The following is a 24,289-nucleotide window of genomic DNA, read 5'->3' on the forward strand; positions in this document are numbered from 1 at the left end:
TCCTACTCAAAAAGCTACACACAAGGTCGAATTTTCCATAACAAAGAATGCTGCTTCTTTAGATTCTAGCCTATACCACGGACACCTTAATCTCCCAAAAAATTGGCTAAATTGGTGTCTCAAGAAGTCTCCAATGAAGTCGTAGATTAGCCGTCTGAGAGATGTATAAACAAAGATGTTGGTTCGTGCTTTCTAGTCACGTATTCACACGAATGCAAGTAGATGCGGGTATTTGTTGGGCACGTTCGTCTTAGTATGATGAACAGAGCTGATTGTCACTGATCATCCTATTCACCATGTTGAAGAGCGGATACACATCTAAGAAGTAAATCAAACACGGATCGAAGAAGAAATAGTAATACTTTTATTAATTAATAGGGCTCAGCAGGGCTCCTCCCCTCAAACTAGGAGGTTTAAAAACTCATACTGAAAGAAAAATACAATGATAGAAACAAAAATAGGCTGTAAAGTGTGCGCTCTCCTGTGGAAAGTTTAAAAGTACTTCAAATACTAAACTAATAACTAGGGATTACATAAAAAGGGTAGAATAGTCTATCTAGTGCTAAAATCCACTTCTAGGGCCTACTTTGTGAGTGTTTGGGCTGAGCTTTGATGAGATCCACGTCTTATGAGGCTCCTAGGGTGTGAAATGCTGGCTAGAGGGTCCTCTCTGGGCGTTTGGACGCTGGGCTCTGCTCTTTAGGAGCTGGACTCCAGGAAGGGGGCAGGAAGCTGGCGTTGGATGCCAGTTTTGAGCCTTCTAATCCGAAGCAAAGTATGAACTATTATACATTGCTGGAAAGCTCTAGAAGTTAGCTTTCCATAGCTGTTGAGAGCGTACCATTTGAATTTTTGTAACTCCAGAAAAGCTCTTCCAAATACAAGGAGGTCAGATCCGAACAGCATCTGCAGTGCTTTCTCTGTCTCTGAATCAGACTTTTGCTCCAGCTCCTTAATATCAGCAAGAAATTACCTAAAATTGTACCAAAAATACAAAAACTCATAGTAGAATCCAAAAATGTGAATTTAATACTAAAACATATAAAAACTTAATAAAAACTCAACAAATCATACTAAAAACTAAATGATGCCAAAAAGTGTATAAAATATCCGCTCATCAATTTATAACTCCATCGAATTGCTGATGTGGCCTCGAGTTTGGAACAATTAAAATGTTGTTACACAGTCTAAATTGTTGTCCTTGGTTAAATGGTTCAGGAAATTTCCTTGAAGTATAAATTGATTACTTTTCACACCCTCTTTTCGAAAGAGAATACAATAATGTGTTTCCCTTGAATGTATTGGTGTTGTTGGTCAACTATAAGTCTATACATGCAAGATATTTGATGAAATCATGCATCCAATCAATGATACTCCTACTTACGACATTTCAAATAATGACAATTAAATAGATAGACTATTTTCATTAGACATGAAGTTATGAAGAGATCACACCAAAAAACTTTATCAAGTTCGTTGATTTGATATACAAGACTTGATACATCTTCTAAATAAATCACCTAATAAGACAGTTCATATACTGGATTCAACTTTGCATGGTGCTGCATAAAAAAATATCACACACCAACCCAACCAACTAAAGCCACTATCCCAGCAAACTTCAGCTTCCATTATGCTTCCCTCAATTTCAACTTCAGACTCAAAACCTTCCTCCTCAACTTTGCAAGATGTGGATCCTGTTCCTCTAACTCTAGGTCTACCCATCGAAAGAATTAACACTCTTGTTGAACCTATAGATACCAAACACGGTCAATAAGACAAAGGAAAAGGATTCATCAATCGAGGTAGCATATTGTCAAACACAGTTACACCGCGAACCTGATAGTAGCCACATCCCCAAAATAAGTGACCAGGGTTATCCTTCGTGCCTGATATACGCAGCACGGGCCACTCTCTGTGGCCGCATAGAAGAGGCCTCCTTGATGAATTGGAGTGGCTCCGTGAATTTACGTCAAACTTTGGGAGGCCATTAGAGACGGAGCCATAAACACTGATGAACTGTGGTCAATACCCGGCCTCAACTTTCACTGTAACTATGACTATGATGACTATTTTATTAGGGTGAATACCTATTACGGCCCTTGATAATTTCTTTGAAGGACTATAAGGCCTCCAAGAAAAAAAATACCCATTTTGGCCCCTTATAATTAACTTCGTGAGATTGATTAGTCCCTCTGTCAATGATCTCTCTCCGGAACATGCTTATATGACTTGTTAATCACTAATATATCCTCCATTTAATCTATGTCCATGTGATCATCGAATTCAAGCCTTTGTGTTGGGTTCGTGAGGAATTCGATGAATTTCCTCACATCGCTGTTTCATTACAGAAATTGTGCGCACGTTACAGAATCTTTGTCTTAAGGTTACGACAATAGTGCCTGTGTTACAAGAATCATCCAACCTTTCAATCCTATAATTTCCAACAATCTAACTGCACTAGATCCCATGCAAGTGGTAATGGGTGACACCAAACAGCCACAGAACTCCAAGGGATCGCCAATCCTAGCCTCTTTGTATTGGGCTCGTGAGCAATTCGATGAATTTCCTCATGTGGCTATTTGGTTATAGAGATTGTGTGCAGGTTACATAATCTTTGTCTTTCAGTTATAACAATAGTGCCATTGTTAAAAGAATTTATCCCGCCATTTCAATCCCACAATTCCTAAGCATCCAACCGCACTATATCCTTTGCGAGTGCTAACGGGTGACACCAAACAACCACAGAACTCCATGGGATTGTTGAATTCGAGCCTTTGTGTTGGGTTTGTGTGGAATTCGATGAATTTCGTCACATCGCTGTTTGGTTATGAAAATTGTACCCATGTTACAGGATCTTTGTCTTGAAGTTTTGGCAATAGTACCTGTGTTTCAAGAATTCATACAGCCCTTTCAATTCCATAATTCCCAACAATCCAACCATACTAAATCTCTTGCGAGTGGTAACGGGTGATACCAAACAACCATAGAACTCCATAGGATCATCAAATCCAAGTCTTTGTGTGGGTTCATGAGGAATTCGAAAAATTTCTCACATCGCTATCTGATTACAGAAATTGTGCGCAGGTTATAGAATCTCTATCTTGAGGTTATGGCAACAGTGCCTGTGTTTGATGCATAAACATCTTTAGTTGTTTTCTTTATTATTTCTTTGAATAAAGCTAGTGATTTCCTTATTCTTAATTAAGATTTTAGTACTTTTAATCAATGTTTCTAGAAGTTTCTTTGAGATTTGGTATGTGCAGAAAATTGTTGAAATCAAGCACAATCAAGAAGGAAGAGGATCAAGCAATAGAAGCAAGCAAAGACAAGGATGGATGGAACTAAGAAGAGGAGGTTTTGGACAAAATAGAGGAGTCCAATTCATCACAAGAGAGCTCCTAGGAAAGCAAGCCTCCAAGCTAACTGTCAAGGGTCACCCTTTAGCCATTTAGATCCGAGGGGTGCCTCATCAACTGGTAACTTGGGCCAACTAGTCCGGGATTATCGATCGAACACTTACAATCAAGAGTTTCCTTGAAAGAAGAGTGAAAGAAGAATTCAAGACTCATTAAAGATGGACAGAATTCAAGATAATCATATAGTTTATTAAACCTCATTCCTAAGAGAGATATGAGCTTTAGGAATGATTTAATCTCCCTTCATCTAATGCATTTCTTTTCTTTTCTTCTCTTTTGCTTGAGGGCAAGAAAAGTATTAAGTTTGGTGTTGTGATGTATTCGCATCATTAATTGTTTTTTTTTTTAATTTCATTCAATTAGGTAAGAATTATTGTTGGATAAGCAATGATTTCATGGATAAATGAGCATTACTTTGAGTTAGTTGAATTCATTGATTACAGAAGAATTTGGAAAAAAAATTGACAAAGAACAAAGAGGAAAAGAGGCTAGAAGTTATAAGAAACAAAAAGCATATGAAAAGGAAGCAAATAGAGAGCTCTTTGGATCAAATAGAGAGTAGCCTGGAAACAACACACAATGGCCGTGAGATGTGAGAGCATAAGCATGCCACGTTTGGAAAACAAATGGGTGTCATGCGTACGCATCTAGCATTCGTACGCACAAATGGCGAAAATTGTCCTACCATGAGTATGCATCTCCCATGTGTACGCTTGACTGCAGTTTAACGTGGGACGTGGGATCACCGCTGTGGCATGCCTCGAGCAAACAAAGAGAAAACACTTGAGTTTGAGGTGCTCATGTTGTACGTGAAAACACCGCCGTTGTACGTGAGGGTGTTGTGCGTATGTATCTTATGTGCATATGCACAACAAGTGGAAAAAACAAAGATATCATATGTATGCATCTATCATGCGTACGCATGAGAACAGTAGCACTACAGAAAATTCTGGTTAAAACAACAGATTTTTTGGGTATTAACAGCGGTTTGAACCGCCATTATTACCAAAAATGGCGGTTCTAGAAAGTGATGTAATTCTGAGCGACATTCTGGTTATTACGGCGATTTTCCAAAAACCGCCACAATTTTCTAAGTTAAAACGGTGGTTTTTGGATAGGTTAAAATGGGGTTCAAACCACTGTTATTTTTAAATAAAACAGCGGTTTTTGATTAGTTAAAACGACGGTTCAAACCGCCGTTATTTCCAGAATAAAAATGGCATTTTCAATTAGTTAAAACGGCATTTTAAACCACTATTTTTGCCCTGATAAAGTGACATTTTTGTTGGTTAAAATGGCATTTTGAACCGCCATTTTTACCGTAATAATAAAATTTTTATTGGTTAAAATGGCATTTAAAACCACCGTTTTTACTGGATTAAAATAGCATTTTATGTTGTTTAAAATGGCAGTTACAACCCGGCCTTTTTACCGGAAAAAATAATCTTTTTTTATCTTTTAAAAATGCAGTTTTTACTATTATTTTTATCGTGCTAAATAAATAACTTTTTTATTAAAATTTCACAAGAACAAAATCATAATCCATAGACAAAATATTATATAACTCAAAGTATTAAACATAATATATGATTTTTTAGTATTACAAATAAAAAATAATAACTCCTATACAAAGTATCAAACTAAAATATTATTAGTTCTATTACATTGGAAATTTTCCTAGAGATACTCAAAAAATTTGCTACAGATCATTCCAACATTTTCATTGTTCATGTCCGTGTGAATAAATATTACCTGCAAAAGAAAATTGAACGTTAGAAATAAATAGTTGCTCAAATAAATAGCAAACTACCAACATTTTGAAGAATAGAAAACTAAACCAGTCTCACAAGAGAGACTACATATTAAAAAATCTATTCATTAAAAAAAAAAATATATATATATATATATATATATATATGCACAAATTAGATATTAAAAACTTACTTAAATAGTATTCTAAAAGAAAATATAAGAAAATTATAATTACCTCTTTCAAATGATAATTTCCCTTCTTTTTTCTTTACCACTAAAATATCTCTTCATTATCCCACTCGGTAATGCTATCATCAAACACTTTCTTATAGTGATAATCAAACTTCAAATCTTCGAAATCACCCATCACAGCACCAAAAAGAAAATTACAAAAATCTGCCCAACAACTCAAAGGGAACTCAGAGATTTACAATGAAGTTGCTAACCTTAGAATTCAATGCTTCATTGGCTTCGATTATATCATGCTCTGCAGAATGGAAACCATAAAATAAATAAATAAAATGAAAGAAGAACAAAGTTGAGCAATAGATCAAGTATTTGAAAGAACCAAAGTATGTACCCAACTACAATCAAACATAAATGTCAATCAAAGCGCAAACTTGTGTTGCAATTAAACAATTCTATTTTATTATGAATCTATTTTATCAAAATCCTCAGTCCACTTTCAGAACCTAACCTGATTAAACGCATGCAATTTGCCTTTAATGGCAGCAGCACCAGTTGTCACTTGTGTCATCCTCTGCCATTTGTTGATTGACTTGTCTCTGAGATGCTATTCTACAAGATACAATACAATAATGAACAGAATCAGCCAGATACACATGCATGAAGATTGTATCCCAATGTTGTGAGAAAAATTCAAAATACTAAAACTTTTCAATTATACATGAAAAAAGAGCTAAGAATCTTAATAATGCATAGAATTGAAAAAAAAAATATGGGATAACCTCTAGCTAGATTTTTAATTTGGATTTTAGAATTGAATTACTTATTATTACTCTCAATATTCTAATAATTAAAATCAAATTTGTAATCTTCTAAAATAGTTTATTTGATCTAGGTATATATAGGATCCTTTTTTTTTACATAAAATCAATCACATTCAATATTCTAATAATTAAAATAAAATTGAAATCTTATAGTATAGTTTATTCTTAATAATTATTATTAGATCTAGTTATAGGATCTATTTTTGTATACATAAATAAAGTCACTGGTCATCAATTCATGAAACTATAAATACACATTTGTTGTTGGAGTCTCTTTTTGTCTTTTTCAGCATTGTTGGAAGCAAAAAAAGAAAACCAGAGGAAACATGATGACACACAAGTGAAAATTTATGAGCATGGTGAATTGAAAGCCAAAGTGGAAGCATTGTTTTCAGTTTTTACCCCACATAGCTAAATAATAAGTAAATGGAATTGTACGTTTTCTTTTTCACTCATTACCAAACACACAAAAGCAACGTTAGAGTCAATTATAAGAAACTAGAAAGGAAAAAAGTACTATTAAAAGAAATCAATTACCGCTTGTGGCTTGGGTAATAGATGGGTTCTTTTCAAATAGAGCCTGCAATGAGGGAAGTAGTGTCAGTATTATTAAAACTAGGGAAGCTTAAACATAATTTTGTACATATGATAATCTAATATCTTCATAATCTTCAAATGAGACAACTAACATATTATGCATTAGATATGAAACAACAAAGTTACTAAAACACATACATGATGAAACCTGCAAAAAAAACTTGCATTCTTTTTTATCTTTCATATGTAAGTTCCAAGTCAAGAAACACACCTCTTGGAGTTCCAATATAGAATCTAAAGTCTCCTTGTAAGAAATAATCAAATCTGAGTATGCTACTCTAACATTTTCATCTGCTTCACAAAATTAAGACTTGACTGGATCCTGCAGGCAATATTCCGTGTTACCATCAGTCATGAAACTCAAATATGGTGAATAGCAAATTGCATTAAATCTTAAAATTGGGATAGGAAAAGACCTGAGATAACCTATTTGAACCTGAAAATGGCTTTTGAAGAAAGAACCTAAGTTCAAGAATTTTGTACCAGAGGGCCTTGAAGGTTTATTATTGTTTTTAACTTTCAAAAAGCATCCTTAGCTACAACAGATACATGACTTAACAATATTTTTAATTGAAAAACTTAAGCCCAACTTATGCATATAATTTAATTGCCAAAATCTTCTAGCTGAACTTTCTCAATAAATATCTGCATGAAAATCTCTCAATAAATATCTTAATAAATATCTGCATGAAAATCTCTCAATCATTGAACAGAACTCAAAATTGACTATTATTTTCCTTCTTGTGATAAAAAAATTATGCATTAAGTGGCCTCAAATATTCTGGTATTAGACTAAACAAACCTTTGATTTTGCATAGTGTATTGCAAGTGCAATGCTCTTTCCATAGCTAACCAGACCATCTAACACAATTTGCTTCCTAACTTTAACACCTAAAAAAAGAAATAGACACGCAAATCACACTGAACCTCACTTTAAAAAAATCAAGGCAAAAGAGAGGGTGGGAGAATCAAGCCAAAGACACATCACCATCAGCCTCAAATATGTGGTACACAAAATTCTAGTTAAGCACATCTGAAAATCTTATATCATCTAAAGATTAGTGTATTCTAAAAGTTTAGTGTATTCTAATTAAACTTTATGTTGTTCATTTAAATATTGCTTCAGCAGATGCTTCAGTTTTCTAGTAAGTAGTATGTTCTTACTATTTATGTGTTATATATTGACCTCTTATTCAATTTACTGAGATGCTATCCTTTATATTCATGATGTCTGTTGAACTTGGAACAAGAATAGTAGTTCATCAAGTCCAAAACAGAGAACATGCCTATATTGGAATTTTAACAATTAACAATCTAAATTAAAATGAGTAGCATACAAACGAGTTTATTACATACCCAATGATAAAGTCAGTAGTTAAATGGCTATATATATATATATATATATATATATATATATATATATATATTAAAGTAAATTGAAATAGAGTCGTAAATTTAGGGAACATAGTTATGAAACGTCAGTAGTTAAATGGCTACATTATTCTATGTACATAATAATAATAATAATAATAATAATAATAATAATAATAATAATATATGTTAGTTTCTTAATTAAAATCTTAATGCTTAGATATATATAATCTGCTGCCACTCATCACACTCATTCAGTGAAAGTCAAATTAAGTTACCAATACTAATTAAGCAGAACTATAAAGATTTGAATTGATGGATATATATAATTAATAAGACAAAGACTGATGGTCTTGGAGCTAGTTCTGGACTATATTCACATTGCTCAGAACCACCATAACCATTAACTCTTACTTCATTGCTCAATTCCAGCAGCAACACCAGTGCCACCTAAAACAGCCAATATGCAAACAACAAAATCAAATTTTAACCATATCACCAAATCAAATGTGCTGCATTAGCATCAATTTTTAACCATAGATAAGAAATTGGAAGTTAGATGAAAAGAAATCCTCAACGAAGATAACAGCCAAAGGAAATATCATAACAAGGCTTCCCATAATTGCGTGCTCCGCAAGTTTAGGGGAACTACCAATTTTGATTACCCTTGTAGCAAGAATCTAAAATAGTTTTCTTTCATTCTCTTGAAAGCATTCATATACAAACTTTATCAAAATTCTAGAATATGCAATAAGCATAGCATCAAAACTAAACATAGAATATGCACAGCATATACCCAATAAAAAAAAAATTATGCAAGCATCAAAACTAAACATAATTTTTAAGCTTATTATTTATCAGTTAATTTCACTCAAATTCTCCATACCACATAATCTGATATAAAATTTAACTTGTTGCTTAGCTTCATCTGTAATAATCTTTACATATGGAGTTAATTTATGACATTTCACTCCCACAGTTGTATCTAATACCAGACACATCCAAGAGACAAAAGTAATTGACTTGTAAGATACGATTAAACAAAGATTACTTTGAAATTATATGATTTGAATATTATAACCGATTCCTAAACTGCTTATTGTAAATCTTTGTATTCAAAAAGATAAATATTTATAACACTCAAAATTTAAAACTAACTAATTAAGCTAACATGAAAAATGAAGAATTAATTAAGAACTAAAAAGCCAAAACATGCATGAAGTTCCACTTAAGCTTTAACTACACTCTAGCTCAGTAATAAATTAGGTTGATAGAGATCCCGATAGAGGGACAAATTCAATCAATTTGTCTAATTAAGAGAAGAAACAAAACAAAACAATGAACGAGCAACATTATCCTTAATTTGGAATTAGACAGATTCCATATGAAATTCTATGGCATCAAATATAAGTGCAGAAATGGAAAATTTTATGAACTCAGTATAAGTGCAGTAAAGGAAAATCAAAAGGAAGAAGAGATGTTAAGCTAACCTGTGCTGCGAAGATTCGTGAAAAGTGAGTTGAGTAGAAAAATGGCGAGAGAGAAGCTGAGTAGCAACGGTGAGAAGGAGATCTGAGATCTGATATCTGAGATCTGAGATCTGAGAAGAAGATCTGAGACCAGTTGACGACAACGAGGCTATGGCGTTCTGAGATCTGAGATGCGAAAGAAGATCTGAAATCTGAGAAGAAGACTATGGGGAAACAACTTGGAGATCTGAGATATGATGTGAGTGCAGCTTACCTTCGATTCCATTGAAGAGGAAGTCACGGTGGAGGATGAAAACGACGGTAGCTACGGAGAGAGGATCGGATCTGGAAGAGATGAGGGAGATAAGAGATAGAAAGGAGAGCAAGCCGTCATGTATATCTGTTTCAATTAGCTAGGGTTATTATAATTTTTGTTTTATATATGCGTGATAACGGCGGTTTAAAACCACCCTAATCGCCAGAACCACCACCAAATACAGAGTCAATTATGGCCGCAACAAAAAATGCCATAATATCTTGATATTTTGGCAGTTTTTTAAAACCGCCTTAATATTAATGTCATTTTAAACTATTTTTTGTAGCATAGTGTGCGACGTGAGTTTCCATATGTACAATGTGATGGAAACAAATAGAGATCACAATTAAAGAAAAGCAATGCTGTAACAATCCCGTTTTTCCGAGTACGGGAGATCTTTTATGAAGGCACGGAATCCTCTAGAAGATCAGTAAAGGGAACACCTCTGTTGTATCATCAAGCATCTCAATCCTCATTGTCATTACGTCATCATTAAGCAAGAACTTTTTTTGAGACAAGCTCGACAACACAATCACGATGAACCTAGTTTTTGAACCGTATCGATTAAGAGTTTTAATTCTAGTTTTCGTAAACAGTCTCAGTTTGACGAACTGAACTCGATTCATGAGAGAAGAAAGACAATAGTATAAAATTATCATTATGTTAGTATTAGAAGATGCTTCAATGATATTATAAGGTTAGCTGGTCTGTTTAGTTAAAAACTGGAAATCGATTTAACCGGGTTCACAATTTACTGGTGCAGCTTAGCACCAGCACTCTCTGATAACTTTAGCAATGCTAATGCCTCATCATACAAGTTCTATTCTCATATTAAATATGTTACTAGTGTCATTTATACTAGTAGCTCAGAAAAGATTTTTTAGAGATGTTTTTACGAGTGTTCCGATACATCTAGATTTAATAGTTATACACCTGAGATATTTTAATATTATTTTAATCCACCTCCAAGCCAACCAATCACAACCCACCCTACACCCCTAAGACCCCTACGGCTGGTTCATTTTCACCTTGTGGCCGAAAATAGGAAGAGAGAAAAAGAAAGAAAAGTTCTTAGTTCCAAATCTTCAAAACTTGATTTCTTCTGAACTAAACCTCAAATCAAAATTCCGATTTAAAAAAAATGATCCTCTCTTCTTCCTCTACATAACCATGTAACTTATCAAGGTTAGAAATAAGGTGATATGGCAGTTCATTTTCCCTTTGAATTCGGTTTTCAAGGAAACATGCATGAACATGTGTTTTCTTGATGTTCTTCCTTAGATCTCTTGCTTAGCTTGACTTGTGAGCCAAGAATCTTCAATTCCCAGCACATTTAAGGTGAGGAATCCCTTCCTAACATGTTGATTAAGGTTTGGTCAGTTGAGATTTTATGGATTCAAAGTTGTTCTTGATGTGTTTTAGGAGGAAAAAGTGCAAAAAGAACACCTAAAAGCATAACCGGATTTGAGGAAAAAAATCAAGGTAGGGTTTGGTAAAATTAATCTTGATTAGTTGTGTATGAGTTGTGTGATTATGATATGGTTTGGTTATGCTTGAAATTGATTATTTATATGAGTGATTCTTGTTGAAATTTTGGTGAAAATTTGATAAAATTTGATGATATTCAAGCTATGAATGCATGTTCTTGTGGTTGCTGGAATTTTGAACCCTAGGACTCAAATTGGGGTTGAATTTGTGTTGAAATAAAGTAGGAAATAAGGGACTTTAGTGGCTTCAATTTTATATTGAATTATGGTAAAAATCGGTTGCTGAAAAGATTGAAAACGGGTAAAAATAGAGAAAGAATCTAAAAAATTTACGAAGAACACGAAGAACACTATGAGTGTGATGAAGAACAATGAAGAACACCTTTTAGATCTTAAAAAGGGCAAGGTTGTAATTATTTTGCTGTTTGGGGGGTTATTTAGTAATTCTGAAAGTTAGGGTGGTTAAAGTAGAAATATTAAAAGTTACCGGAGTAAAAAGTTAATTTTAAAGGTTAAAAGGTAAAGGCAAGGTAATTTTCCAAAATTTAATGATAAAATAATAAATAATAATAAAATATCAAATAATAATATTTAATTAAAAATAATATTTTAATAAAAATAATAAAATAATGCGAAAATCGCAGTTTTTCGTAAAAGCTTTAGAAAGACAACTTTAAGCTCAAAATCTCATAATTACCTTCATAAAACACTTAGAGAGTGGTAATAACGTATTAGTGAGGATCGTTGTGTTGTTGTGTATTGATCTCGGGAAAACCCACGAACTGAGGATTTCTGTGTTTGTTGTGTATTGATCTCGGGGAAACCCACGAATTGAGGATCTCTATTTTGTTTGTGTGTTGATCTCGGGGACGCCCATGAACTGAGGATCACTGTTTCCCCTTGTGCATATATTATGGGGTCGAGCTTTTCGCCGACTGCCAGTAGTCATGAAGGAGTGGTATTCTTACCACCGACACGTATGCACTAAGGACACAAAGGGAAACCATATCTGGGACTTGTTCCTAGGTAATGTCGGGCTGTAGGGTGTAAACCGACATGTGAGCTCATGCCTGCATAGGACAAACACGCATCATACTTGGTTGTGTATTTTCTCTGTTATGATTGTTGAATGAATGTATGCTTTGCTTGTTTGTATTCTATTCTTTGTGTCTGTGTCTTATTTTCTTGTATTCTTTTATTTGTGTTTTGCTTTCTGTTTTCTCTATTTTCTCTATTTATCTGTTTTTTCTATTTACTGCTTTTCTGTATTTTGCTATTCGTCTGCTAAATAACACAGAATTAATGAACTTAACTAATAACACCGGCTCTACTAAGAACTCCCAAGTTCTTCCCCCTTCTCTCTCCGTTCCCCCTCCAGATGGAAGTAAGAGTATCCTTTTGTAGCCCAGTGATAATCGTTCTGCAAAAGGGGTTCTGCTCTAGGTAGTCTTCTAAGTCTAGAGCGAGATTCGTTTTTTGTTTATATGTATATATTGTGAGACCAGCCAACATTTGCACTCCGTTCATATGCAAACTTTAACCTAAATCCTGTGTACGAGACTTTTGTTATATGGCTACGTGATGAAGTACGAGTGAGACCTCATATGACAACGTATGATCATGCAGAGGAGTAGTAGACGATCTCCCACCTTTTGATGACATTCCACCTGACTTGAGTTTTGAAGACTTAGAACGTACTTTCCCTCGCTTTAGTAGTTTAGAGGGACTAGGTGAGTATAGAGTCTAGGCTAGCCTGGGTGCCAGCTTAGGGACTTCTTGAACAGGTCAGGACCAGGGATGTTGTATGTATATATATGTATATAGTTATTATATAGCTATATCTAGGTGTGTTCTAACTAAAAGTATATACTCTAATAAAGGCTGAATCACCGAATGTTGTCAACTACTTGTGATGTATGTATGTTTGGTTGTTTATAACTGTTTTATCTGTTATTATTTGGGAATTGATTATAAATGATTCTGTTTATTAATCCAAACGTTTTAAAAAAAAGTACCTCGCAAACTAACTGCGCTTTTAACAACGAATCAAGCTCATATAATAAATAATAGATAATAATTAGGATGACAAATTGGTAGTGCTCAGTTTTCGGTATGTTCTATGCGTACTGAAAATTGGGTCGTTACAATTTGGTATCAGAGCAGTTTGTTCCCAGTAGAGCCTGGGGAGTGGACTGACTATGTTTCACTCCATACTCTATTGTATGTCTCATGCTGTTAGGGTATCTTTAAGATACATTTGGCATGAATGTCTATGAGCTCTCTGATGACCGGAATTCACTACCCACATATAATAAATCCGTTCTTTGGCAAGCGCACCAAATTGTCGTCAAGTAATAACCCACAACGGAGTGGGATCGTATCCACAGAGATTAATTGGATTAAGCAAGCAATAGTTGATTAATTATCTTAGTTAGACGATTCAATTTTGAGTGATAAGCAACAAGAAAAGTAAATGACATGAAAGTAAAGGAAAGCAATAAAGTGCAAGAAAATAAATGGCAAGGAAAGTAAAGTACAAGAAAGTAAAGTGCTGGAAATGTAAAGTGCAGAAAATGTAAATACCTACAAAGTAAATAAAAGAAAGAAAGATGAAATAAACATTGGGATCAAGAGATATTGCATTCTCTGGATTAATTGATTTCATCTCATCTTCAATCATGCAACTCATTGACATATTGGCAATCATGATTGATTGAGCCCAAATTCCTTGGTGACTCAATCTCTCAAATCTTGATCAATAGCCAATTCCTTGGTCTAATTGCTCATGAGAAGAGATGAAGCTTGTTCCCTGATTATACCACACATCCTCATAGGTCCAAGTAGATGGATGATTATATGTCACCATATCCAAACACCAAAACCCAGATCCTACTTAAGTGTGAGAAAGGATTTCAAGCATGGTTTTATGATTCCTCTTCCAATGTTCCCATAAAACCCAAATACATTCAATCTCTTTTCCAAGATAAGTGAATGCTAGAATGAAGAACGAAATCCCTTCTAGTAAATCAAAGAGAGATGAAGAGAAGAAGAAGAATAAAAAAAATCAATCCATTGAAAAATAATAAAGCTCTCTTTCCAATGGAAAGAGTTAGTAATTCATAACTAAAATATTTACAAGTAAGAAAATGAAAGAGGAGAAGAGAATGGTGGGAAGGAGGGTCCGAAGACTCACTCCTCCAAATGTGTCCAGCCTAATAGATAGCTTCCTAATTCTATGAAACTAAGGCCACTACAAGAAAAAGCAATATTTGTAACAAAAAAAAGTGTTACAAAAAATCGAAATTTTAAAACAAAAGGATTTTGTAACAAAAAAAAAAGAGCCGTTGCAGTACGTCCCGTTACAAAAAGTTTTTGTAACAAAAAATGAAACTGTTACAATTCAAAGTGATATTTTGTAACAAATTTTTCTTATACAAAGAACCAGAAGTCATTACAAAAGTGGTAACAAATTTTGATCTTCAAGGTATTTTTTGTGACAATCTATTTTTTCTTATCATAAAATTTTGTTACTAACAATTTTTTTTTCTTTAGTTACAAAAGCAAAATAATTATTTTGTAACAATTTTTTTAATACAAATTACATGCATAATTTACTAAATTATTTTTTAAATTAACTAATATATTAACTATTTTAATAAGCAAGTCTACATTTATATAATATGCAAAAACATACATAATTCAAACATGCCTCATTTAGCTAAAATTGTTTTAAAACAAAATAACATTAGTGAGTACATTGATTAGTTCTACATGTTATATGTCTTGTATAAGTTCAACCAAAAGTTAAAAGTTTTAACATATATTAGTGTCTCTATGAATCAAAATATTCTTGAGCCCTCAAGGTAGCATGTAGTCACCATTTCATCACTCCTGTAAATAAGAAAAACCAAAACAAAAAAGTAGAAACAAGATATAACACTAATTATAATTTTTTCCATTAAGTTTTATCCAAAATGTTTAGAAAAATTTTGGCAAAACCTCCCCTAAAACTTGGATATTTCCACCGTCTACGATTCCAACTCACAACTTATTTCTCATCCAATACACAACCAAATTTATCAAACCAAATAATAAGACATTTGTCATTTCTCAACCATGACACAAGTAAAATGTGATAAATAGATCCATATACAAATTAAACTATACTAATAATATAGGAATCATCTAAGAAAATGTATTAAAACCATAAGCAATTTTATGAGTACCTTTAGGGTCTATTAGCATTTGAAACCCATGCGCAACATCCAGCAATTTCTTCAGTACGTGTTCTGAAATTTCAGTTTACAGGCACATTCTTAAAAAACAATTCTAATGCATATCTGGTATACAAATTAAGAACAACTAATATAATACCAAAGCTGCATGGTGATATGCCACTTACCTATGAACCATATTATAGCAAAAAGAAAGAAAATGGATGTTAAACAAAGTACTATTTTCCTCCAGTCATTAATATGATCCTGTGCAGGAAAGCTGTTTTGCTTAGAATAAAAACAAATATTAAAACAGGAACAAATACAGACAAAAGGCTGGAACAGCCAACAATGTAAAACAGGTCAGTAAATCATGAGTATGGCTGCATCAAAATGTAAAACATAAGGCAGCACAGTTCTTGTTACTAGTTTTGTCAACTTCTTTTCCATATATGTTAATTCAAGAGGGATGTTGAAAATTGCCTAAACAAACTAAGATGTGAAACCCTTTTACATCAAAGGGAGAGATGAGAAAGAGAGAACAGTTTATAACAAATGAAACCATGTTTGACATTTATTTTAACAATTTTCTGGAGATAGATATAATAACTAAAAGAGAAGGGGTAAACTTAAGTTTTGAAACGTTTACTATAGATCCACTTCTTCCTATACATAAGTCAGCACAGACATGAAAAAATAGAAATTATTAACTATGTGCCAAAAGGAATAAAGAAAAAAATTCAGCACATTGAAGTAAAATGTGCAAAAAAGAAGGCAAGGCACGTATTATTCTCTTTCATCAATTCTTCACAATCACATATTGAAGCTTTTAAGAAGTGCAATTTATCTATAGATATGAATAAGAACATTCAGAATAATGTCAAAAATTGTGCATCCCCATTAATGATGGCATATCCCACTCATTATTGGTTCCCCCTTCCTGATCATTTCAGAAAGCTAACTTGTACAATTGAATATCATTAACATACTACTTCGGAAGATGAAATTGATATTGTAATTCATAATAAAGAACAGGTCAATAATGTTTATTTTAGTTAAGTACTATTCAGTCAAACAATCCTAATTGATAATGGAAGAGAGGTTCTGAACTTAGGACCACTAATTAGTAGAGGTTATTTGAATGGAACTTTTACTGCACCATTTTTACATCATTTCCTTTTTATGGAAATCAAACAAGCAAGAAACAGATTCCAGCACACACACTCCATCCTCCCCAACCCCGCGACCAGTTAAAAGGAAACAAAAACAGGAGAGGTAGTAAGAAAACCATGTCAAAATGGGGCAGGACTAAAAGTGTCATTTTTCCAATCTAACAAGCTTAATTTATAGAGATAATTGCTCTACCGAACCCGTCTTGGAAAGCTTGTATTATCATATACATAACAGCAAAATGTGCATACTTTTAGTTTCATCCTAAATCTAAATTGAATGAGGAGGTTAATATTTCTATTTAAATTAATATGAACAAAATTAGCAACTGGGATGCACTAGACTTTATGGGAACACTTACTAGCAGAAGTTCCTCTTGGATCAAAGTTGTCAAAGTCATCCTCAGTATTATTTGCAGGTGCACTTGAACTTTGAGGAGCAACTGAACTGTAGGTATCATAGGCATTAGTAGTAGATGACTTAGATACTCTGGATGGTGCATTCTCCTGACTTTTACTGCAAGATAGAGATTCTGGAATTAGAATAGAGGAAATAGCATGTCTCTACGCAACCAAAAAACTGAGCAATTGATGCATGTAAGAGAAGGAAAATGAGATGAGCATCTCAACCATTGACAAGAGTCCCATTTAAGAGAGTTCTTATTTCTCAAAAGTCAGAACTCAGAACAAGTTCGTTAAACTGGGAATAGAAATGCAAGGTCAAAGGCTTGAGTGTGGCTTTGATACACAAACTTATTTGTTTGTTTTACAATGGAAGTATTTGAGTTATAACATGTATTATTAAAGGTAACAGGAGATAAAATTTTTCGAACACATCTAATACAAACCAAGTTTAGTTTGATGGGATTTAATATTCCTTGGGGATATTATCTAGCGAAATTTCTATTAAAACACTTTTAAAGAACTAACGAAAAAAATAGAATAAGAAAAACAAAAACATTTAAGGAAAATGAGTCAAAACCAAGCAAATTCCTTAGTGCAAGGAAATAAAATAATTCTAGATATTTCAGACAGCAACTTAACATATAATAACTAAATATGAAGGATCAGAAAACAATGTACAACAAAATATATGCCATAATGACTGAATTTACAAACTAAGTTCAGTATTTCCCCCAAATTCTAACTAGTACCTAGCATCAACTAAATTAAGAACAAATTAAAAATAAAAACAAGTAATAATTTGAAGTTCCAATAATACTAAATTACTAATCAGAACAAGTAAAAAAAACAAGTAACAAATCAGGGAAAAAACTATACAGAACAATAATCAACAGCCCTAATATTCACAAGTTCTGATAATAAAAAACAATATCCCTAATCAGAAGTTCTAATAAATTAAACCCTAGACTTCCATGGCATTCGTAAATTAAAACAGTTAATTTCAAAATAAAATTCCCTACCTCAATTAGCCGAAACTCGGTAATTAAACGCAACAAACCCTTCGTTTGTTTTTAATTCCTAGTAGCAACAACTTTCCTCTTGGACAACAATGATCTCAGCACCAATCATAATTGTTTAGGAGATAAATTAGCAAAACTAGAATAAAATATGCTAACATAATTAGGACAAAAATATAACAGAGGAACAAAACCAGAAAGAGTGGCAACAACCCCAATTTTGACATGCAATCACCGAAACCGAATCCCTAAGGTACCAACAGCTCAGAATCTCTAATAACTTATATTGGAATACTAATTTTCAAAGATTCTAGAAATAAAAATGCTTACCAAGAAGGTGAAGGCTCAATGGCAGCTTCCAATAGTCAGAACGGCGGCGGTTTGCAACGGTGACATGACCCTGGCGACGAGGCAGTGGCGGCAGCAAACAGAATGGCGCACTGGCAGTGGTGAGAGTTTGCTGGGAGCAACAAACCACAGTGGCTCTTCACTCTCTTCGTGTCGGGTTCTCCTTCTCCTGGCGACCCAGCTGCGGCGGCGACGATAGTGCCGGCTCGACCCTCGACGGCAGCGGCTTGACGGCGAGCTGACGCGGTCCCCATCTCTCTCTGCCCTTGCTCGCTTCTTCTTCTCTCTTCGGCGCCGCTCTCCCTCAGCTGGTTCTTCGATGATGATGGCGACGCAGCAGCTCCTGGCGACCCTCTCTCTCCATTGACGGCAACTCGACGACGGCGGCGAACCCAGCAGTGCCGCGTGACTCCTTCCTCCCTCCCCTCTCCTTTCTTCCCCCGATGCAACCTTCTCTTCTTTTCTTTCTTTTTTTTCTTTCTCTCTTTGGTTGGCTGAAACTGCAAGTGTTAGGGATATTGTGTGTTAGGGATGACGGCTGATGGGAAAAAAGGGATTAGGGTGTTGTGTTTAATTTTTAAAATTAGGGTTTGGTTTGGGACAATTTGAAATTAGAAATATTTTGCTTAATTAGAGTTTGGCAAATTCTAAATCAAATCAGGTTATATCGTATTAATTTTGAAATCTAATTTAATCCTTCAAAGTTATTTTAAAAATATTATTTAATTATTAAAATTTGATTTAATTATTTTTAATAAAATAATTTTTGAAAATAAACTCCTTATGAATAATTAAATTAAAATTAACTCATAATAATATTTTTAAACAAATATTAATTAAGATTAAATTGGAAATATTTAAGTTAATTTTTTTATTCATAAAATTTAAAATATTAAATTCAAAAATCTTAAATATTTAAATCAAATGATATAAACTTTTTATATTTTTTTCAATTATTAAATTTTAAATTATAAATAAGAAAATACTCCGTCTAATATATAAATCTCTAAAAATTTATTTTGAATAAATATAATAAATTATAAATAATTTATTATTTAATTTTTAAAATAATTTTAAACACAAACTATCATTAATTTGACTTAAATATTTTTAGTAAAATAAATTTTGGAATATAAAATCTTAAATAAATATAATAAATCATAAATAACTTATTATGTTAATTTTTAAAAATTCAAAGTGTTACATTTAGTATGTTGAAACAAAATTTTTTATTAGTTACAAAAAATCTTTGAATTTTGTGACAAATAAATAACTTGTTACAAAAATATTATATTTTGTGACAAATTAATTTTTTGTTACAAAATATTTAGAGCTTTTGAAACAAATAAATATTTTGTTACAAAATATTTTAAATTTTGCAACAATATAATTTTTTGTTACAAAACATTATAACATTTTGTAACAAAACAACAATTCGATACAAAAGCCCTCATAATTTGTAACAAAAGAAATCAAGTTGTAACAAATTTTTTTATTGTTACAAAATATTCTTATTTTGTAACAATAACTCATTATTGTTACAAAAAACTATAATTTGTAACAATTTTAAATTTGATACAAATTGTTTGTTACAAATGTTCCATTTTCTTGTAGTGGGCCTTTATATAGGCTCTCCTAAATTACAAACTTAAATGAAATTAAAAACAAATTATAATGAAATGAAAATAAACTATTCTAGATGCTTCTTGTGGCCTTGATTGGTTGACAATTGTGGCTTGAATGAGAGTTGGAGTGGGCTTGGTTGTAGGTTGGCGGCTGCAGGAAGAAGTTGGCGTGTGGTTCCAAGTGCCACTCCCACTTGATTTTGCCATTTGGAGTTTGACCCACTTTGTAACGTTAAAAGTATGGCGTAGGTTGGCCCTTAAAATGAATGTCCACAATAAAGTATTATATATGGTTGGAAAGCCCTGGATATCAGCTTTCCAATGCTTTTAGAATCAAATCATTTGGACTTCTTTAGCTCAAGTTATGCCCATTTGAAGATGACTAGGTCAGTCTGTTAGGTAGCCCGGCGTGCCACGCCCACTTCTGGCGTGCCACGCCTTGTATGTTGTGAAACTGGTGTGCTGGTACACGAAATCATGATTCACACTTTTCACAACACCGTGCAGCTGACTAGCAAGTGCACTGGGTCGTCCAAGTAATACCTTATGTGAGTAAGGGTCGATCCCACGGAGATTGTTGGCTTGAAGAAGCTATGGTTATCTTGTAACTCTTAGTCAGTATATCAATAATGGTTCTTAGTTTTGATTGCAAAAAATAAAAGAACATGAAATAAATACTTGTTATGTAGTAATGGAGAATGGGTTGGAATTTTGGAGATGCTCTGTCTTTCTGAATCCCTGCTTTCCTACTGTCTTCTTCTTCACGCACGCAAGGCTCCTTCCATGGCAAGCTGTATGTTGGTGGATCACTGTTGTCAATGGCTACCATCCGTCCTTTCAGTGTAAAAGGTCCATATACATGGCTAATCATCTGTCGATTCTCACTTGTGCTGGAATAGGATCCAGTGATCCTTTTGCGTCTGTCATTACGCCCAACGTTCATGAGTTTGAAGCTCCTCATAGTCATCTAATCCCAGATTCTACTCGGAATACCACAGACAAGGTTTAGACTTTCCGGATCTCAAGAATACTGCCAATTGATTCTAGCTTATACCATGAAGACTCTGGTCTCACGGATTGAACGCTCTATTGTCAGGAGAGGCAGTCAAACTTGTTAACTAGGAACCCAAGAGATAAACACTCAATCTAAGGTAGAACGGAAGTGGTTGTCAGGCACGCGTTCATAAGTTGAGAATAGTGATGAGTGTCACAGATCATCACATTCATCATGTTTAAGTGTGAGCGAATATCTTAGAATAGAATCAAGCGTGATTGAATAGAAAACAGAAGTAATTGTATTAATCCATCGAGACACAGCAGAGCTCCTCACCCCCAACCAATGGGTTTAGAAACTCATGCCGTAGAAGATACAAATTCAGATGTAAAATGTCATGAGGTACAAAATAAATCTCCAAAAGTAGTTTTTATACTAAACTAGTAACCTAGGTTTACAGAAAATGAGTAAGCTAAGATAGATAGTGCAGAAGTCCACTTCCGATGCCCACTTGGTGTGTGTTTGGGCTGAGCAATGAAGCTTTCATGTGCATAGGCTATTCCTAGTGTTTAACTCTAGCTTTTGTGCCAGTTTGGGCGTTTAACTCCAGCTTGTAGCCCAGTTTTGGCGTTTAATGCCATAATAGGGTAGAAAGTTGGCGTTAAACGCCAATTTGCATCATTAAAACTCAGGAAAAGTATGAACTATTATATATTGCTGGAATGCCCAGGATGTCTACTTTCCAACGCAATTGAGAGCGCATCAATTGGGCTTCTGTAGCTCCAATAAATCCATTTCGAGTGCAAGGAGGTCAGAATCCAACATCTTCTGCAGTCCTTTTTTTAGCCTCTGAATCAGATTTTTGCTCAGGTCCCTCAATTTCAGCCAGAAAATACATGAAATCACAGAAAAATACACAAACTCATAGTAAAGTCCAGAAATATGATTTTTGCATAAAAACTAATAAAAATATACTAAAAGTAGCTAGATCCTACTAAAAACCATATGAAAATACCACCATAAAGCTTATAAAATATCCGCTCATCACAACACCAAACTTAAACCGTTGCTTGTCCTCAAGCAACTAGATAAATAAAATAGGATAAACAGAAGATCAAGAGGTAATACATCTTAGAGTTTTATGTGAAGCTCATATTCTAATTAGATGAGCGGGGCTAGTAGCTTTTTACTCCTGAACAGTTTTGGCATCTCAATTCATCCTTTGAAGCTCAGAATGATTGGCATCCATAGGAACTCAGAATTTTAGATAGTGTTATTGATTCTCCTAGTTCAGTATGTTAATTCTTAAACACAACTACTTTATGAGTCTTGGCCGTGACCCTAAGCACTTTGTCTTCCAGTATTACCACTGGATACATAAATGCCACAGACACATGACTGGGTGAACCTTTTCAGATTGTGACTCAGTTTTGCTAAAGTCCCCAGTTAGAGGTGTCCAGAGTTCTTAAGCACACTCTTTTTGCTTTGGATCACGACTTTAACCACTCAGTCTCAAGCTTTTTACTTGGACCTTCATGCCACAAGCACATGGTTAGGGACAGCTTGATTTAGCCGCTTAGGCCAGGATTTTATTCCTTTGGGCCCTCCTATCCATTAATGCTCAAAGCCTTGGATCCTTTTTACCCTTGCCTTTTGAGTTTAAGGGCTATTGTCTTTTTCTCTTTTTTTTTTGCAAAATTTTTTTCACTGCTTTTTCTTGCTTCAAGAATCAATTTTATGATTTTCAGATTATCAATAACATTTCTCTTTGTTCATCATTCTTTCAAGAGCCAACAATTTTAACATTCTTAAACTTCACTATAAAAAATATGCACTGTTCAAGCATTCATTCAGAAGACAAAAAGTGTTGCCACCACAAAAAGAAATAATTAGAATTTTCCTTATTGAAAACTTGAAATAATTGCCTCCTTACTCTAAAGAGAATCTACTATTTTATTCATGTTTAGTGATGATGAGAGGAACAAATTATAGCTTACTTGGAGATAATAAAAATAAAAATAAAAATAAGGACCCTAATTACTAATACTCATGTAATTCTTAAGATAGGTTTCTAATAATAAAAGTTATCACAGATTTAAGATTCGGACTCAACAACCTTTATTTTGGGAGATGGATGCTCCTTCAATCTGTGGAGTGTCTGGTCCCTCAAGGGAGAGCTTCTGGCGCTTCAGCTCCTATAGCTCACGCCCTTGTTTTTCTTGTTCCTTAAGCAGTTTGCAAAGCATGCTATTTTAATTTTGCTGTTCTTCCTTAAGTTGATCCATAGCTTCTTACAGCTTGGTGACAGATGCTTCTAGACGGGTCCATTAGTCAATTTGAGGGATTTCTGGGAGGAACTCCTGTGCCCTTCTTTTGATGGAATTATCTTGCACTTGTTGTCCTTCCATTGACTTTTTGGTGATTGGGTGCTCGACTGAGATATACTCATCCACTCCCATCTTTACCCCAGCATCTTTACATAGCAGAGAGATTAAGCTTGGGTAAGCCAATAATTTTGCGTCAGTGGAGTTCTTGTTTGCAATTGTGTAAAGCTCACAAGAAATCAGATGATGAATCTCCACTTTGTTTCCCAACATAATGAAATGGATCATCACTACTCTTTTGACAGTGACTTCAGAGCGGTTGTTGGTGGGTAGTATAGAACGCCCAATGAAGTCCAGCCGGCCCCTAGTGACTGGTTTGAGATCTCCTCTCTTGAGTTGATTTGGGACACCCTTTGTGTTAGTTATCCACTTGGTTCCAGGGATGCATATGTCCTCTAGAACTTGGTCCAAGCGCTTATCTAATCTCACCATTCTCTGATTAAAGGATTCCGGATCATCTTGTAGTTGAGGCAGCTTGAAGACCTCTCTTACTCTGTCCAGGACGAAGTAAATAATCTTTCCTCGACCATAGTTCAAAAGGTGTAGAAGGCGGTTCCAGTCATTCTCTGCTTATCTGTTTACCACAGATTTGAGTAAAATTCCTAAACCATGTTTCTACCCACCTTTGTCTCAGGATTAGCTAGAATTTTCCAGCCCCTGTTTAGAATCTGCTCTTGGATCTCTGGATATTCGTCTTCTTTCAGATCGAATTT

General features: G+C 34.0%; 1 protein-coding gene across 16 annotated transcripts; it reads right to left on the reverse strand.

Moving 5' to 3' along the window:
• Nucleotides 1-4,957: 4,957 nt before the first annotated feature.
• On the reverse strand, nt 4,958-10,165 carry LOC112790639 (uncharacterized). 16 transcript variants are annotated; one of them, XM_072233024.1, is made up of 10 exons: nt 9,893-10,165; nt 9,640-9,804; nt 8,564-8,599; nt 7,581-7,669; nt 6,990-7,100; nt 6,719-6,761; nt 5,869-5,964; nt 5,618-5,658; nt 5,407-5,522; nt 4,958-5,171 (listed from the first exon to the last, which is right to left on the reverse strand). In XM_072233024.1, the coding sequence occupies exons 1-4, from the start codon at nt 9,902-9,904 to the stop codon at nt 7,640-7,642; spliced, it is 243 nt and encodes an 80-aa protein (XP_072089125.1). In that variant the 5' UTR covers nt 9,905-10,165; the 3' UTR covers nt 4,958-5,171; nt 5,407-5,522; nt 5,618-5,658; nt 5,869-5,964; nt 6,719-6,761; nt 6,990-7,100; nt 7,581-7,639. The 16 variants fall into 16 exon arrangements, with proteins under 16 accessions (XP_072089125.1, XP_072089119.1, XP_072089120.1 ...); XM_072233018.1 differs by having other exon boundaries at nt 5,869-5,969; XM_072233019.1 differs by having other exon boundaries at nt 5,869-5,969; nt 7,195-7,669.
• Between the last annotated feature and the right edge of the window lie 14,124 nt (nt 10,166-24,289).

This window comes from Arachis hypogaea, chromosome 3, assembly GCF_003086295.3.
Source record: "Arachis hypogaea cultivar Tifrunner chromosome 3, arahy.Tifrunner.gnm2.J5K5, whole genome shotgun sequence".
Lineage (NCBI taxonomy): Eukaryota > Viridiplantae > Streptophyta > Magnoliopsida > Fabales > Fabaceae > Arachis > Arachis hypogaea.